The sequence below is a fragment of the Portunus trituberculatus genome, chromosome 30 (assembly GCF_017591435.1).
Source record: "Portunus trituberculatus isolate SZX2019 chromosome 30, ASM1759143v1, whole genome shotgun sequence".
In the NCBI taxonomy this organism is placed as follows: Eukaryota; Metazoa; Arthropoda; class Malacostraca; order Decapoda; family Portunidae; genus Portunus; species Portunus trituberculatus.
The window spans coordinates 170,146-189,198 of NC_059284.1; the positions used below are offsets into that span (position 1 = coordinate 170,146).

General features: G+C 38.0%; 1 protein-coding gene across 2 annotated transcripts in view; it reads left to right on the plus strand.

Moving 5' to 3' along the window:
- The window catches only part of LOC123510745 (39S ribosomal protein L40, mitochondrial-like), a 219,326-nt gene that overhangs the window by 150,416 nt on the left and 49,857 nt on the right, over window positions 1-19,053 (plus strand). For both annotated transcript variants that reach the window (XM_045266097.1, XM_045266098.1), the window contains exon 2: window positions 1,324-1,494. In XM_045266097.1, coding sequence (XP_045122032.1) covers window positions 1,324-1,494 — 171 coding nt within the window. The remainder of the gene's footprint in view (window positions 1-1,323; window positions 1,495-19,053) is intronic.

A 19,053-nucleotide genomic window follows, 5' to 3' on the forward strand; every position in this document is an offset into this window, starting at 1 on the left:
ATAACAACGGAAAAATAGCAATGGCTTGCTGGGGGATAAAGGGGCCGCCATGTTTGTTTACAGTTGACAAACACGACAAAGGTGGTAGTGAGCTTGTGTGTGATGATGAGCAGCGACAAAAGTTAACAAAGTTGACGGAAAGGTGATAGTTTGACTCTGCCTTTATTGTTACGTGTACATCCCACCACCTCTTGTACTGTTTATGTACCATTTTTTGTTGCAGATTATACATTTAATGTGCTTTCATTCATTGTTTTCTTACCTATTTTGGTTATGTATATGTTTTTTCTCAATTTATAAGGGGTCAGGAGAGGAAATTCCGCATATCCGGATATTTCGTGTATGTGTCAGGGCCTTAGCTGCTATAATCTGGATACGCGGGTGATTACTGTAAATATATATATATATATATATATATATATATATATATATATATATATATATATATATATATATATATATATATATATATATATATATATATATATATATATATATATATATATATATATATATATATATATATATATATATATATATATATATATATATATATATATATATATATATATATATATATATATATATATATATATATATATATATATATATATATATATATATATATATATATATATATATATATATATATATATATATATATATATATATATATATATATAACACACACACACACACACACACACACACACACACACACACTTGACCCTCGTTTTTCTGGTGCAGGTCCTGGTCCGAATAATAAAAAAATGTCTGGATAACACAAGTGTGGCCATCGTTTGCCAAATATGGCCATTTGTCTCCTTAGACTTGAGGAACTGCAAAATTTTGTCTGTTTTGGTTTCCCTGATGAACTTAAACCTATACAAACTTAATCTAAATTAGTCTGATATTAAAAGTAACCTAACAATACCGTATATTGTGGCTTGCAAGTTGATCAGGCACATAAGTCGACCTCTATAATTTGACCCCAAAATGTTATATTACAGGTTTACCTTGCAAATAAGTCACCCTCCTTAACTATTGCTTAGCCTGATCCAATGTTGCCATGAGTCACTAAGTACCAATGTGTTATTTCTTTTTTTTGTTGCACCTATAGGTTGCAGAGAGTACAAAAATGCATCCTGCACCTTACATATGATGCTTGCCAGTTGGTTAATTGCTCAGGCTGTGTGAATCACAAAATAGTATAGAGTATGATGACATAATGATGAATATCACACTTACTTCTTTCCTCACAAGTCTTGAATCTTTTCAGCTACAGTTGTCTCAATAATTAACATAAATGGAATCTTCTTTCAGGGCAGAACCCTTAAAGAAAAAGAAGAGGATAGATCCAATGATTATTCGTCAGAAAGAGGAACGCCGAAAGAAGAAAATAGAGAAGATGATTCGGCGTTTAGAGAAGAATGCTGGCCAGTTGAAGCCAATAGATGAGCTGGAGGTGCCTCATGCTGTTGTGCAGCAAATGGAGTGAGTGTTTACTTCATGTTACTTCAAAATAGAGTACAAAAGAGGGACACTGTTTTCTCATGAACATAAATAATATTATCCTGCACATAAATGAATGCTTGTGATAAAACAAGGACTTCTTTTTTGTCTTGAAATATTACAGAGATAATGAGCAACATTTTGTTTTGTGATCACTGTGTGTTAGATCTGGATGGTAAAGGCTGCTGGATGTTATCTTTTCTTTCATATAAATCAAGGCAACTGGATCTAAGAAAATATGTTCTCATGAACATAGGTTATATAACATTGATATACAAGTAATTAAACAGAAAGAAGATCTAGTGAGAGATACAGTGGATAGGAGGAAATGTTTCTTAATTTTTGAAATAATGGAAAAAAAAAATCCGAACAAGTTTATGAGAGATCGTGAAGAAAGAGAATTGGCCGAAGCTATTATCAAACAGGTCCAGGACAGCACACAGGAGTTGAACCAGAAAGTGGAAGAAGTGATTAGGTTGAGAAGATTTAGTGAAGTGGGTAAGAGACCAATCAAAGTGAGAATGAGATCGTAGATGGCGGTGGAGGAAATTATGACACGGATAGGGAAGCTGGCCAATGATATTGAGCGTAAATATATATGGATTAAAAGAGATATGAACCTGGAAGAGAGGGGAAAGGAGAAAGTGTTAAGAAATGAAGCTAAGGAAAAACAAGAGAAGGACAGAGATCGAGAGAAAAAATTTCTACTGGAGGGTTCTAGATATGAGAGTAAAGAAGTGGTATCTATGGAAGAAGGAGAAGGTCATGGAGGAGGCAGGAAATTGAAAGTGACTTATACTAATATAGATAGGTTGTTTATGTGTGTTGGAGGTTAGAGGTTATTTGAAAGAATAAAGGCCGGCTGTAAAGTGCATAATTGAAACAGAACTAAAAAAGGAGATCCATGTTAGCTGTAAAGAGGAGGGATATAATAGCTGGAGAAGAGACGGGAAAGGTAAAGGGGGAGGAGGAGTGATAATATATGTGTGGAGGATCTGCAATATGGTGATGGCATGGTGGAAGTAATGGGAGTAACGATCAAAACAGAGGTAATGAAAAATAAAGGAAAATCTTAGTTACATATGTGCCACCTAAGATAAATACACAAAGAACTGAGGAACATAAGGATATGCAGAGAGAAATGATTAAGAAGAGATGGAAGAACACTATTAGTTGGAGACTTTAACTGTAAAAAAATAAACTGGAGAGAGATGGAATTAATGGGTAATGTTGGACAATGGACTGAGGAAATGTTACAGTTGACAATGGTAAATGCATTGGATCAGTGGGTGGAGGAGTCAACAAGGGACAAGGGGGAAGAAGAACCATCGTTGCCTGACCTAGTATTCACAAAGAAGTCAGAGCCCCCTCCCACCATACAATACCTTAGTGTATGGGAAGAAGTGATCATGTGACATTAGAGCTGGAAATACAGGAGGAGGATGGGATAAGATATAGAGATGACTACAAAAAAGAGACATTGAATTATGCAAGAACAGATTTTGAAAAATTAAGGAAATTTTTTGCTGTTATTGAATGGAGAATCATTATGTAGGGAATGATGAAATATTCATACAAAAATATAACGAAAAAGTAAAGAAATATGTATCGATACATAGAGTTAAGAAAAATATACATGCTTGGTACAATGCTAGATGAACAGAAGCTGAAAAGGCAGAAGGCTTGGAAGAAACTCATAAAACAGAGAAATGAGAATAACAGACAGCAGTATAAGGATGCGAGAAATGAATATACAGGCAACCCCCGTTTAACGAAGGTTCACACAACGAAATTTTGCTACAATGATGGTTTCGTTTTACTACCATCTGCTCGTTTAACGAACACCAAACTCACTTTAACGAAGTTTTATCCAGGTAATTTTTTCCAAATTTGAAAGCCCCACCGTATCATGAAAGCCGACAGGATTTTGAATACACCTGGAGCTGCTGGTACTAAGGCCTGCCTCAGGAGAAATCCTGAGACACCTGTAGAATAAAGATCAAGATCAAGCCTCTCGTGGACAACACAGGCGCTGCCGATACAAAGAAAGAAGAAATTCTGCGTCACCTGTAGCATCAAGATCACGTCCACCACTCACTCCCCAGTCAAAACATAACAGCGTCACCAGCAGCTCATCTTCCCTAGTTCAACTTACTACCAAAACGCCCTGCAATGTGGCCTAACGTTCCTAAGAAGACCAGGAAGTGTCTTACTCTCGAAGTGAAGCTGGGTATTATTCACAGACAAGAGAGAGGCCAGAAAACTAATAACATTGCTTGCCATCATCTTGACTCCATCAGCAAGTCAGCAGACTCTATTAAGAAGGCTGGTGAGACCGCATCTTCCTTGAAAGCTAAAAGAACCACCTGAACTCGTGACTCTACAATGGATAAAATGGAAAGCCTTGTGGAAATGTGGTACATAAGTTCTGTATGCGGTACCATGATGTGCACTTTGTTTACATTCCACAGGTTGCTGGTTAGTGTATTTCCCATTTCACTCTCCCTCCCTTCATAAAGTTAAGATCATCAACATTATAAAGTTACGTACATACATACATTAGTGTACATTATAATGACTTAAATTAAACTACCTAAATGTTTAACTTCATAATTTTTACTTTCATTAAATCTTTTACTGTACTATGATGCACTCTCGCTTTGCTTACTCTCAATGGAAGTTCAAATCAGGGGTTAAACTTGTTATAATCGGTTCGCTTAACGAAGTTTCACTTAACAAAGTGTTTTTAGGAACGTAACCCCTTCGTTAAGCGGGGGTTGCCTGTATTAGAGTAAGGAGAGAGGAAGAAAGAAATTTTGAGAAAGATGTGATATGAAAAAGCAAAGATGAACCCAAGCTTTTTCTACAAATTTATGGATTGCAGGAAATCATAGTGCACAAAGAGGATATTAGAAGATTATTAGATAATTTGGATGTCAGAAAAGCAATGGGGCCTGATGGTGTATCAGGCTGGGTGTTAATAGAATGTAAAGAGCAATTGTTGGATCCAATTTGGGAAATGATTACAAGTTCATTAAATGAAGAGAGATATCCAATGGAATGGAAGAAAGCAAACGTAATAGTGATATTTAAAGGAGGAAAGGCAACTGAGCCATTAAACTATAAACCAGTGTCACTTACAAGTGTTATGGGGAAGTTGTGTGAAATAGTTATCAAAGAAAATTGGGATAAACATCTAGAGGAAGCACAAATTATATCGAACAGAGAATTTGGGTTCAGGACAGGACGGTCATGTGTGTCAAACTTATTAAGTGTCTACTTATTATTTGAAGGATAGGGAGATGAGAATTGTGATCAGAGATACATACTCATCTTGTGGTAAAGTAACAAGCAGAGTGCCACAAGGGTCAGTGTTAGCCACCATTATGTTTCAGATTTTTGTAAATGACATTCACAATGGAATAAACAGTTACATTAATTTATTTGCTGATGATGCAAAGCTAGTAAGAGTTTTGAAAACCCAGGAGGACTGATTGCTGTTACAGGAAAATAGATATAAACAAAATCTATGAGTGGAGCAAGAAGTGGAAATTATAATTCAATGCCAAGAAATGTCACATAAAGGAAGTAGGAAAGAGTAAGAGAAGACCAGTATGGAACTGTCTGATGGGAGAGGAACAAATAATGAAGACTAAAGAGGAAAAAGATCTGTGGTTGATAATACAGGAAAATCTGAATCCCAAAAAATGCATAATTAAGATATTTGGATTATCATATAAAATGTTGACTAATATAAGAGTGGCATTTGACTTCATGGACAAAGATATGATGAAAAAAATCATCACAAGCATGATATGTCCAAAGCTGGAATATGCAGCTGTGGTGTGGTCTCCAAGCTCAATAAAAAATATAAGAAGATTAGAACGGATTTAGAAGATTGCTGCAAAGATGGTGCCAGAACTAAAGGACCTAACATATAAAGAAAGGCTGAATGAAATGGAACTGCCAACTTTACAAGATAGAAGTGAATGAGAAGACCTTAAAAGAATGTACAAGGTAGTGAATGGCATTGAAAAGATAGAGAAGGAAGACCTGGTGCTGGTGACAGAAGATAGAAGGACAAGAGGACATGTAAACAAGATTAGGATGAGACAGTGTGTGAAGGATATTGGAAAATACAGTTTTCAACATAGAACAGTGGAAAAGTGGAATGCATTGAGTGATGAAGCTGTTACAGCACATAATGTGCATAACTCTAAAGAAAAATTGGATATATGGAGACATGGAGACAGGACACCATGACCCCCACTCTAACCCTGTACAGTGGTACAGTGGAACCATGCGTGCTTTGGGATCCGAGGGGTCTCCAAGCGCACGGGTTCGAATCCTGTCCACGGTCCGAGTGTAGGTTGGGCTTCCTCACTCGGGGCAACGGTTTCCTAGCGGGTGGACTTTGAGATAGGAGGTACCCTAAAAAGTATCCCCTTTAGCCCATAAATTCCCGTGAAAAGCCCACATAGTATAAATAAAAAAAAAAAAAAAAAAACTAGGGAAATACAACTAGATAAATACACACACACACACACACACACACACATAAGAATGGTAGTAGAATGGAACCGTTAAATTACAGATGAGTATCGTTGACTAGTATATTGTGCAAGGTATGTGAAGAAGTAATTAAAGCTAAGTGGAGTGAGTATCTAGAAAGTGAAAACATTCTGAGCAAAAGGCAGTTTGGTTTCAGAAAAGGAAGATCGTGCGTATCCAATTTATTATATTTTTATTCAAGAGTGACTGACATACTACAACATAGAGATGGATGGGTGGATGTTATTTACCTGGACTTGAGAAAGGCCTTTGATAAAGTGCCACACAATAGACTGATGTGGAAACTAAAGAAGATTGGAGGAGTAAGTGACAAATTAACAAAATGGATGGAAAATTACTTAGTGGGAAGAGAAATGCGAACAGTGGTGAAAAGAAAGAAGTCAGAGTGGAAAAAGGTAACCAGTGGAGTTCCACAAGGGTCAGTGCTTGGTCCCATCATGTTTTTTATTTATGTTAATGATATGCCAGTAGGAATTGACAGTTACATGAATATGTTTGCGGACGATACTAAAATTATGAGGAGAGTAAAGAATGTGGAAGATTGTAACAAGTTACAGGAAGATCTTGATAAAATATATGAGTGGAGTAAAGAGTGGCAGATGGAATTTAATATAAACAAGAGCCATGTTATGAAAATGGGAAGAAGTAGATACAGACCAAACAAGGATTACAGGCTGGGTGATGAGAAAATTGAAGAGACCAATGAGGAGAAAGACCTAGGAGTAACTGTGCAAAACACTTTGTCACCGGAGAAACACATTAACAAGATATTTGGGAAAACATGTAACATGCTTTAAAATATTGGTCTTGCATTCCACTACCTGGATGAGGGAATGATGAAGAAGTTATTATGCACTTTAATAAGACCCCAGTTAGAATATGCAGCTTGTGTCTGGTCACCGCATATGAAGAAAAATGTGAAGAAGGTGGAAAGGGTACAGAGGCTGGCAACAAGGATGGTTCCAGGACTCAGGGAGTTAGACTATGAGGAAAGACTGAGGGAACTGGGGCTGACCACATTAGAAGAGAGAAGAACAAAGGGAGACATGATAACTATGTATAAATTGGTGAACAAGATTGACATATTGGACAGAGAGTTGATAAAGGTGACCACAAGTAATCATCTCTGAGGACATGGAAAAAAACTAATAATAGAGACATCTGTCTAAATGACGTGAGAAAGTACAGTTTCTCGCATCGTAGTATTGATAAGTGGAATAAACTGAGCAGTGATGTCGTTGATGCAGTGTGTGTCAATCAGATGAAAGAGAGATATGACAGGAGTGGCCAAGGAGGCAGGACACAGAGAGCTTAGCTCGGGCCCTTTAATACACAAATAGGTAAATACAAATAGGTAAATACAAATAGGTAAATACACACACACACACACACACACACACACACACACACACACACACACACACACACACACACACACACACACACACCTACCCTAACCTAATGATAGATAATATGATGGACCAAAGAGTAAAGGAAAACACAAGATTCAGAGGAAATGATGAGCTGGCAAGATTAGGGGTATACAAATGAATGATGATATAAGATATAAGTGCCCATGGGGAAGGAGTGATCATGTAATATTAGAAATGGATATAGAAGAGGGAAAACAAGATAGAGATGAATCATACAAAGGAGACCGATTAAATTATAGAAAGGCTGACATTGAGAATCTCAAGAAATATTTCAAGTACGCTAACTGAAAGGAAATAGAAAACTCTGAGGGAGTGCAAGAGAAATATAACTTATTTTTGGAAATATACAAAACAGGAGTCAGGGAATATGTCCTGAAATATAGACATAAGGAAGAAGGAAAGAAAGATTGGTTTAACGCAAAGTGTGCCAGGGCAAAGGAGAAAAGGGATGGAGCATGGAAAAGGTGGAGGAGAAATAGAAATGCAGTAAATAAGGTAAACTTCAAGATAGAAAGAAATGAATATGTTAAAATGAGGAAGGAAGAGGAGAGGATCTATGAAAAGGACATAGTCGAAAAATGCAAGGAGCAACCAAAATTGTTTTACAGATTCATAAACGGAAAAATAGGACAAAAAGAAACAATAGAAAGGTTAAAAGGAGAAAATAAGAAGGTGGAACACCCAAAAAGTATGGCAGAACTGTTAAATAATAAGTTCCAGGAGATCTTTACTAAGGAATCCAAATTTGAAAAACCACAGGGTAATAGAGAGACCATCTATATGGAAGAGATTAAAGTAACCAAGCTTAAAATAAAAGAATTAATGAAGGAATTGGATGAAGAAAAGGCAATGGGACCGGATGAAGTCTCAGGCAGAATACTAAAAGAATTTAGGGAAGAACTAGCAAGTCCTATATACAACATCATAAATGCTCAATAGAAAATGGAACAGTACCAGTGGAATGGAAAAGAGCTGAGGTGGTTCCCATATATAAGAGTGGAAGGAAGGAAGAATCTCTAAATTACAGACCAGTATCACTAACTGGTGTAATATGTAAGATGTGTGAAAGGGTAATAAAGAAACAATGGATCGAGTTCCTTGAAGACAACAAATTACTATCGAATAGCCAATTTGGCTTTAGAAAAGGTCTGTCGTGTGTAACTAATTTACTGAGTTTCTACTCTAGAATAGTTGATAGGGTACAAGAGAGAGAGGGATGGGTTGATTGTATTTACTTGGATTTAAAAAAAGCATTTGATAAAGTGCCACATGCAAGGTTACTGTGGAAATTAGAAGAGAAGGGTGGTTTAAAAGGAAACACATTGAGATAGATGGAAAATTATTTGAGGGGGAGAGAAATAAGGACGGTAGTCAAAGATATGAAGTCCAAGTGGAGAACAGTAGAAAGCGGAGTGCCACAGGGGTCAGTGTTGGTGCCAATACTTTTTCTCATTTATATAAATGACATGCCAGAAGGAGTGAAGAGCTACATAAATCTGCTTGCAGACGATGCGAAACTGTGCAGAGTTATAAAACAAAAAGAAGATTGTGAAATACTGTAAGAAGACCTAAATAAGATCTGGGAATGGAGTAAAAAGTGGGAAATGGAATTCAATGTGGACAAAAGCCATGTCATGGAAATGGGAAAGAGTGAAAGACAACCAGTGGTAATCTATAGGATGGGAGATAGAGTAGAATTGGAGAAAGTAAAAAGGGAAAAGGATTTGTGAGTGACGATGGAAGAAAATAATCAACCGGCAAGCCATATTGATAGAATTTTCAGAGAGACATACAATTTGCTAAGGAATATTGGAATAGCATTTCACTACACGGACAAAGAAGTGATGAAGAAACTGATAAGTACTGTGATAAGACCCAGATTGGAATATGAAGAGTAGTGTGGACCCCTCACAAAAAGAAACACATAAGGAAGCTGGAGAGACTACAAAAAATGGTTACAAGAATACTCCCAGAACTTGAAGGGATGACATATGAGGAGAGACTAAAGGCTTTGGATCTTCTAACATTGGAGCAGAGAAGGGAGAGAGGGGATCTCATACAAGTTTATAAATTGATAAGCGGAATGGACCAAGTGGACAATGAGTATCTGATCCTGAGAGAAGAATATGCCAGTTGAAGCATAAAATCGCATAGTAAGAAGCTGAGGAAGGGAAGATGTGTAAGAGATATTAAAAAGTATAGTTTCCCCGCAAAGATGTATTGATACGTGGAACAGTCAGAATGAAGAAATAGTATCTGCAACGAGTGTACATACTTTTAAAGTAAGATTGGATAAGTGTAGATATGGAGACGGGGCCACACAAGCATAAAGCCCAGGCCCTGTAAAACTACAACTAGGTAAATACAAATTAACGACATGCCAGAAGGAATGAACAGCTACATAAATCTGTTTGCAGATGATACGAAACTGTGCAGAGTTATAAAGCAGAAGGAGGATTGTGAAATACTGCAAGAAGACCTAAATAAGATCTGGGAATGGAGTAAAAAGTGGGAAATGGAATTCAATGTGAACAAAAGCCATGTCATGGAAATGGGAAAGAGTGAAAGACGACCTGTGCGAATCTATAAGATGGGAGATGGAGTAGAACTAGAGAAAGTAAAAAAGGAAAAGGACTTAGGAGTGACGATGGAGGAAAACAATCAACCGGTAAGCCATATTGATAGAATTTTTAGAGAAACATATAATTTGCTAAGGAATTTTGGAGTAACATTTCATTACATGGACAAAGAAATGATGAAGAAATTGACAAGTACTATAATAAGACCCAGATTGGAATATGCAGGAGTAGTGTGGACCACTCATAAAAAGAAACACATAAGAAAGTTGGAGAGTCTACAAAAAATGGCTACAAGAATGGTTCCAGAATTTGAAGGGATGACATATGAGGAGAAACTAAAGGCTATGGATCTGCCAACCTTGGAACAAAGAAGGGAGAGAGGAGATCTGATACATGTTTATGAATTGATGAATGGAATGGACCAAGTGGATAATGAGAAACTGATCCTGAGAGAAGAATATGACATTCGAAGAACAAGATCGCATAGTAAAAAGCTGAGAAAAGGAAGATATCTGAGAGATGTTAAAAAATATAGTTTTCCACAAAGATGTATTGAGACGTGGAACAGTTTAAATGAAGAAGTAGTGTCTGCAACGAGTGTGCATACTTTTAAAGTAAGATTCGATAAGTTTAGATATGGAGACGGGGCCACACGAGCATAAAGGCCAGGCCCTGTAAAACTACATCTAGGTAAATACAACTAGGTAAATACACACACACACACGAGACGCAGTAGAGGAAGGACGCAGTATCGTCGCTCCCGATAATCAGCTGATCTCCACTACCTGTTGTTTGGGTTTGCAATGACCTGGGCGAGTAGTGTAGACTCGTTTTTCATGAATACAGAAACTCCCCAACTTACGAACATAATGGGGACCGAGAGGCTGTTCGTAACTCCATTTGTTCATATATCCAAAGTCGGGTCTCCATTGCCTTTTTTCCCATTGTTTTAAAGTTTTGTTTATATTAATAATACCTGTACATAAATCCCAATAAGTACGACATACCTTATACAGTACCTGTAATATGTGATGCTTTTAATATTATTTGATGGTGATTCATACAACTTTAATGTAGAAACATACTTTATTTAAAAAGAAAATATATTGTAGTGGTGACTGGCTGGCGAACCGATCGATAAGATGGCGTGTGGTCAGTTGAGCAGGGAGAACACAACCAGGGCCTTCACACAACACGAAGCCTACCTCCGTTAGACCGGGGATGACACTATACCATACTGAGAAAGATCGATAAACATGGATAGATTAACATGGCGTCAATCAATGGTGGTTGAACAGGTGTCTATAAATCTGGGATGACTAAGCGTCTGTATATTGGGGTCAAACAGGTGACATGGTTACCGCTTGGTTACAGACTCGCATTTAGGTTACACAATTTAACGTTAGGGCTATTTCAGTTACATACATGATAGCATTTCACATGAAATATAAAACAGAAAACATTGCATGCTTGAAATTAAAATGAGGAAACTCATAAGATTTACCTTGTTCACTTGGATTTGTTGGGAGAAGTGGTGGGTGGGGAAGGGGAAGCTGAGTGAGCGCGGCAGCGCCACGGCGTGGTAGACTCGTGAACTATATTCGTGCCCAGGAAATTTGAAGTTTGCTAGCATCTTTCAAACAATTTTTTGGACTTAAGTATTTAAAAAAAAATTTCGTATGTATGGAATGTTCGCAAGTAGAATGTTCGTAAATAGGGGAGTTTCTGTACAGTGTTATAAAATCATGAGTAAGGAAGAGATTCCATCTAAATGCAGGTATGAGACATGGGAAAGAATGAAAGCTGATGATGACTATGTTGGTGAGGGAAAAGAGCATTCGAAAGCTTTGATACGGAGCATACTTCACTATTTGATAGAGCAGGGCTACTCAACTATTATAAGCAAAGGTCCAGTTAGACAAGCTCCAATGTACGCATAGGTCCGGAAATTTTTATTACATGAAATATAAAAAAGAAAACAATCATAATTTTCCCTGAAAAAAAGACCCTGGCTGTTGTGGCGCCTTCCTTCAAATCACTCACTCACTCATTCATAACTTTCCTTGAAAAAAAGACATTGGCTGTTGCGGCGCCTTCCTTCAAATCACTCACTCACTCACTCATTCATAATTTTCCTCGAAAAAAAAGACATTGGCTGTTGTGGCGCCTTCCTTCAAATCACTCACTCACTCACTCACTCATTCATAACTTCCCTGAAAAAGACATTGACTGTTGTGGTGCCTTCCTTCAAATCACTCACTCACTCATAACTTTCCTCTTAGAAAAAAAAAAAAATTTACAAATTCCTCTCCCGTGTTCTTCCTTATCAGTCACACCCAACAAGTCCTGGCAAGATTCTTTCTTGCTTGCATCGTGATATAGATAAAAGTTATCCTCAGTGAACACTCCACTGCTCTCTTCTGGGCTGTCATGTTATTGGCAAGAACTATGACCTCTCAAAAAAAAATCTCAAAACTTTTAGAAACCTCTCAAGACTTTTTGAAAATGAAATTAAGAACTTAGAAATGAAAAAAAATCAACACTACAGCAAGGATTTCAAAGCTGTTGTGTTGATTTTTGTCATTTTAAAAGTCGTTTTCTCAATTAAGCTTAGTGAGAAAAATTACACTTCTTGTTCCTTATCAACTCGCTGAATCTCGGTACTAATTTGGTGACAGCCAGTCGAATACAGTGGTGGAGGTGTTCACTGGTCATGCATGAGCGAAACTTGTTCTTCACAAAGTTCATGGTAGAGAAAGCAGACTCACAGGAGTAAGTGGAGCCAAACATTGTGAGAATTTGCACTGCTAGTCTATGAAGAGTAGGAAATTAGCAGGATCCTTCCTTTGACCAAAATGTTTCTGGTGAACAATCACAGAGTATTTGTTTCAGCTCTACATTCTCTTGAAAGTCAATGATTTCCAGTTGGATTTTTGCAGCATCTACCCATTTGCAGGCGAGTTTTGCTTCGTCTGAAAATTCTGTTATATCTGTCACTAGAAAAGGGTTTTGAATGAACAGCAGCAACTGATTTCCAAGAACAAAGTCATCAAAGCGCACCTTGAAATTATTGATTAGGTTCTCAATAAATTGAACATGGTTAGTACCTGTTTCATCATTACGTTGCTCCAAAAGTCTGGGAAAATGCAAAAGTTGGCTTTGAATATCAGTTTTGAAAAGATCCAATTTTTTTCTGGAAAGCACGAATTACTGAGATCAAATTGAAGATGGTGTGTTTTTCCCCTTGAAGTTTGACATTAAGATCATTCAGATGTGACATCATGTCTGTCAAAATCCAACAGTTTCCATTTTCTTGTCATCTTTCAAAAAATCAGAAAATGCATTTGCCTTCACACTGTTTTGACTTTCGAGGAAAGTCTGTAACTCCTTCCTAATTGCCCAAAATCGCTCCAAAACTCTTCCCTTACTTAGCCATCTCACATTGTTGTGCACTAGTAAATCATCATGGCTTGCATTGACCTCGGTAAGAAAGGTTCTGAGTAGACGATGTTGGAGTGCCGATGTAGATCGAAGGAAGTTTACTAGCTTCATGATAGTCTCCATGACTTCTCTATATTCATCTCCAAGACTAGCACACAGTACTGATTGGTGGATTATGCAGTGGTAAGTTATCATGTCAGCATTATCTTCTTTTAATCTTGCAACTAGTCCTTCTCTCGCCCAACCATAGCTGGGGCTCCATCTGTAGTCAGTGAAAATATGGATTTAACATCAATATTTCTTGATTCTAACATGCTTTTCAAAGCTCCATAGATATCCTCTCCTCGTGTTCTTCCTTTGAGATCAGTCACACCCAACAAGTCCTGGCAAAATTCTTTCTTCCTTGCATCATAATATCTAACAAAACCATGAGTTGAGCATGGTCAGTACTGTCTGTTGATTCATCAATAGCCAGTGAGATACACGGTGCTTCTTTCAGTCCTAAATCAAGTTGCAACATAAGATCATTAGCCAATAGTTCTGTTCTCCTCATTGATGTGGAATCAGATAATGGAATCTGCTTTATTTTATCTTTAATTTCATTCTTCTGTTACCATCAAACAATGTATCAACAGTTTCCAGCATACATTCTTTCACAACTTCAGCGTCAGCGAAGGGTTTCTTGTGTTTTCCCAAGATCCAAGCTATCCTCAATGAACACTCTGCTGCTCTCTCCTGGGCTGTCATGGTACTGGCAAGAACAATGGTTGATCTTTCATACAGCGATTTTAGCTTATTTATTTTATTTTTTCTCTCTTCAGTTCCTTGCTGATACATCTTTTCAAATCCACTGTGTTTAGTTTCATAATGGCGTTTAAGATTACTGCTCTTCACTAAGGCAACGGTTTCGCTACATATAAGGTAAATTGGCTTAGAGCTGGTTGTAGGAAGAGTGAAAGCATACTGTTGTATCCATTCTTCCTTGAAGGAACGATTTTCATCATCAACCTTTCTTCTCTTCGAACATGCCATGTCTCCTGTAAATGAAAAAAAACGTGTTACAAATTTACCAGTTGGTTCATCACAACAACCTTTGACCTTGGCGAGGTCAAATGTATTCTGAGTGTTTGCCGTGTCATACCCAATGTGTCTACCAAGGTTCGTTTTGATCCGTTCACAGTAGTTCGGACACACAGGCAGACAGACAGACAGACACACACACAGACAGACAGACACACACACACACACACACACACACACACACACACACACACACACACACACACACACACACACACACACACACACACACACACACACACACACACACACACACACACACACGGGACATCGTCGATGGCGGAGGTGGTCGCTGAGCTCCAGAGCAATCATCTATAATTCTACAGTTACCTAAGAGTAACCAAGGTGGGAAAGGAGCTGGTAATGTTTGTCCCGTCTCCATATAGTCATGTTAACTGTTGATTAGCAAAATAATGTCCAGTGAAGGTAAATATAAACTGTAGCCTGCGTTTGAGCCATCAGCTGGTTTGTTTACGTCTGCGCAACATGGCGGCCGTGAACTCGAAAGAGGAATCAGACTTCACAGGGTTTCAAGGAATAATGGAGAAGAGCACTTATGTGAAGAAAATTCTGGAGTTAGAAGGTAAAATTGAAAACTGTTTGAAAAGTATGAGGGCCTGGAAACGAGTTATGACAATGTAAAGAGAGACTGTGCCGATATGAAGAAGGAAAATGCAGCACTGAAAGAGGAAGTTAAGCTAATTAAAGTGAATTGCGAAAAATGTGGAGAATCTCTAGGAAAAGTGATGGAGAAGCAGGCTGAATGGAAAAAAGTCAGGAAGTGGAAAGAAAGGAGGTAAATTACAAAGTTGCAAGTCTGGAAAAGGAAATCAAAGAGTCAGGGAGAAAACTTTGGGCCTTGCTGAAATTATAGATCAACAGATCATAGAAGAGAAGATAGCTGAGAAAGTGGTGAAGGTTATTAAGTCAAATGAGACATTGGTGAGGGAAACTGTAGACAAAAAGAGATGTGTGGTGATATTTGGTGTGGAGGAGGATAAGACACCGAGTAAAATGGAGAGAGAGAAAACATAAAAAGGTGATAAATAATATCATTAATGTGGTGCAAGAGGAGGAAAAGACCTAGTACAAGAAATAGAGGACTTCCATAGAATTGGAAAGTTCACAAGAGAAGGTATGAGGCCAATAAGAATCAAACTTAAGTCACAAAAGGATGTAGATGAATTGGTGGAGAAGTCATGGAGGCTAGCCCAGCAGGAAACAACAAGGAAGATTTGGTTGAGAAGAGATCTCGGTGAAAAGGAAAGAGAAATGTTAAATGAGTTGAGAAAGGAGGCTTTGAAAAAAATGAAGAGAGGACAGAAGAAGAGAAGAAAGAGTTTTTCTGGAGAATCTTGGATATGAGACTGAGGAAGTGGTTCATAACCCAGAAAAGTACAGCAAGAAAGGACTAAAGAAACTTACATATGAGCGAAATGTAATGTATTCCAACATAAATGGAGTGATATCGGGATTTTAGAACTCAACGATTACTTGAGGGACAAGAACCCAGATATTGTGGGTCTTACTGAAACAAAACTGAGAGAGGAGAAGACCTGATGAAGGTTGGAGAAGGAAATATAACGTTTGGAAAAGAAATAGAGTAGGTAAGATGGGAGGAGGAGTGATGTTGCTGGTTAAAAAGATATAAAGGTGGATCAAGTGAAAAAGGTATGGGAAAGGCAGAAGTGCTAAAGATCAGAGCAGAAACTAATGAAGGAAAAAGAGGCACTACATAGTGGTGTACGTACCACCTAAGACAAATGCATGGTCAGTACAGGAATATGAAGAAATGATAAGTGATACAGGAACATGTCTGGAAGAAATGTTGGGTGGCTGTGAACGAACTATAATGATGGGAGATTTTAATTGTAAAGAGGTGTGTTGGGAGGACTGGTCAATGGAAGGATCAGAGACAACATGGGGAAATACACTATTGACACTGGCAATGGAAAATGTGTTAACTCAGTGGGTCAAAGAAGATACTAGGTTTGGAGGAGAGGGAGCATCGTCAAGACTGGACTTGGTCTTTAGTACAGAGCCAATGGTCATTGAGGAGATGAGGGTGGAGTGCCCTTTAGCAAAGAGTGATCATGCAGTTTTGGAGTTCAAGGTGATAGACGAAGAGAAATCTAGAAGAAATGAAGAATATAAAGTGGGAAGATGGAATTATGCCAAGACAGATTTTGGAAACCTAAAGAAATTCTTTCAAGAGACAAATTGGATGAAATTCAAGAGTGCTAAGGAGCAAATGAAAAGTGGAAGGAATTTATAAAAATATACAAAGAAGGTGAGAAAAATTTGTACCAATAAGACAACATAGAGAAGTTGGAAAGCAGGACTGGTTTAACGATAGATGTGAAAAGGCTAGAACAAGAAAAGAGGATGCATGGAAGAGGTGGAGAAGGAAAAGACGGATTAAGCAGTGGGAAAGTTACAAAAGAGCAAGAAATGAATATGTGTTGATTAGAAGAGAAGAAAGAAAGAAACAAGAAAAGGATATAATTGATAAATGTAAAGACCAACCAAGGCTTTTTACAGACATGTGAACAACAACATCAAAAATAGAGAAAGTATTGAAAGTTTAGAAGTAAATGGAGTATACAGTGAAGATCCCAGGAAATGGCAGAGGCTATGAATGGATGCTTTCGGAAGGTATTCACAAAGGAGACTGCTTTTGACAAACCACTGGTAATGGAACAGAAAGGGATTATGAAGGAGTTTCAAGTAACTGTGGAGGAGATCAAGAACATGATGGGGAGTTTAGAAGTGAGAAAAGCTGTGGGACCTGATGGGGTATCAGGATGGATTTTAAGAGAATGCAGGAGCAATTGGCAGAAAAAGTTTGTGAAGTAATTGATGCCTCATTAAGGGAAGGTGTAGTGCCCCAAGACTGGAAAAGAGCTAACATTGTCCCAATCTATAAATCAGGTAACAAGAGAGACCCATTGAACTATAGACCAGTGTCACTTACAAGTGTGGTAGCTAAGATGTGTGAGAGGGTGGTGAAGAATAGATGGACAGACTTCTTGGAGAAAAATGACATACTTTGTGAGTGTCAATTTGGTTTTAGGAAAGGGCGTTCATGCACGACAAACCTGATATGTTACTATTCGAGGGTGATAGATGTAATACAGGAAAGAGATGGTTGGGCTGATGGAATATATCTGGATTTAAAAAAGGCCTTTGATAAGGTACCACACCAGAGACTGATCTGGAAACTTGAAATGGTAGGAGGAGTGCATGGCAGTTTACTAAAATGGATGGAAGACTTTTGGTAGGAAGAGAAATGAGAACAATAATTAAGGACAGACCATCAGAATGGGGATTGGTGGAGAGTGGAGTTCCACAGGGATCAGTGTTGGCACCAGTAATGTTCGCAGTCTACATAAATGACATGGTGGATGGGGTGTCCAGTTATGTGAGCCTATTTGCAGACGATGCAAAATTGTTAAGAAAAGTGAGATGTGACAAAGATTGCGAACTACTCCAGGAAGACTTGGACAGAATATGGAAATGGAGCTGTACATGGCAAATGGAGTTCAACACGACAAAATGCAAGAAAATAGAGTTTGGCAAGAGTGAAAGAAGAATCAGGAGTATGTACAAGATAGGAAATGAAGACATAAAACCAGTCATGAAGAAAAGACCTTGGGGTGACAATTACCAATGACCTATCGCCAGAGAGACATATAAACAAAATAATTGGAGAAGTATTGAACTTATTGAGGAACATAAGAGTGGCGTTCGTATATCTAGATGAAGAAATGATGAAGAAAATAATTACTGCAATGATAAGACCGAGGCTTGAATATGCAACAATACAGTGGGCTCCGAACTTAAAGAAACACATAAGGAAACTAGAGAAAGTACAGAGGGCTGCAACGAAAATGGTGCCTGACTTAAGAGATTTGACTTATGAAGACAGACTGAAAAGAATGCAACTTCCAACCCTGGAAAACAGAAGAGAAAGGGAGACCTGATAGCAATATACAGAGTGATGATTGGCATGGAAAAATGGATAGGGAAGATCTGTGTATGTGGAATGGAAGAATGTCGAGAGGGCATGGGAAAAACTAAAATGGCCACTTATAGGAGAGATGTGAAAAATATAGCTTCCTCATAGAAGGGTGGAAGCATGGAATAGTTTAGACGTGGAAGTGGTCAACGCAAGGAATATTCATGATTTTAAGAAAAGCTGGACATTAATAGATATGGAGACGGGACAACACGAGCATAGCTCTTTTCCGTATGTTACAATTAGGTAAATACAATTAGGTAAATACACACACACACACACACACACACACACACACACACATCGTCGATGGCGGATGTGGTCGCTGAGCTCCAGAGCAATCATCTCTAATTCTACAGTTACCATTGCCTAAGAGTAACCAAGGTGGGAAAGGAGCTGGTAATGTTTGTCCCGTCTC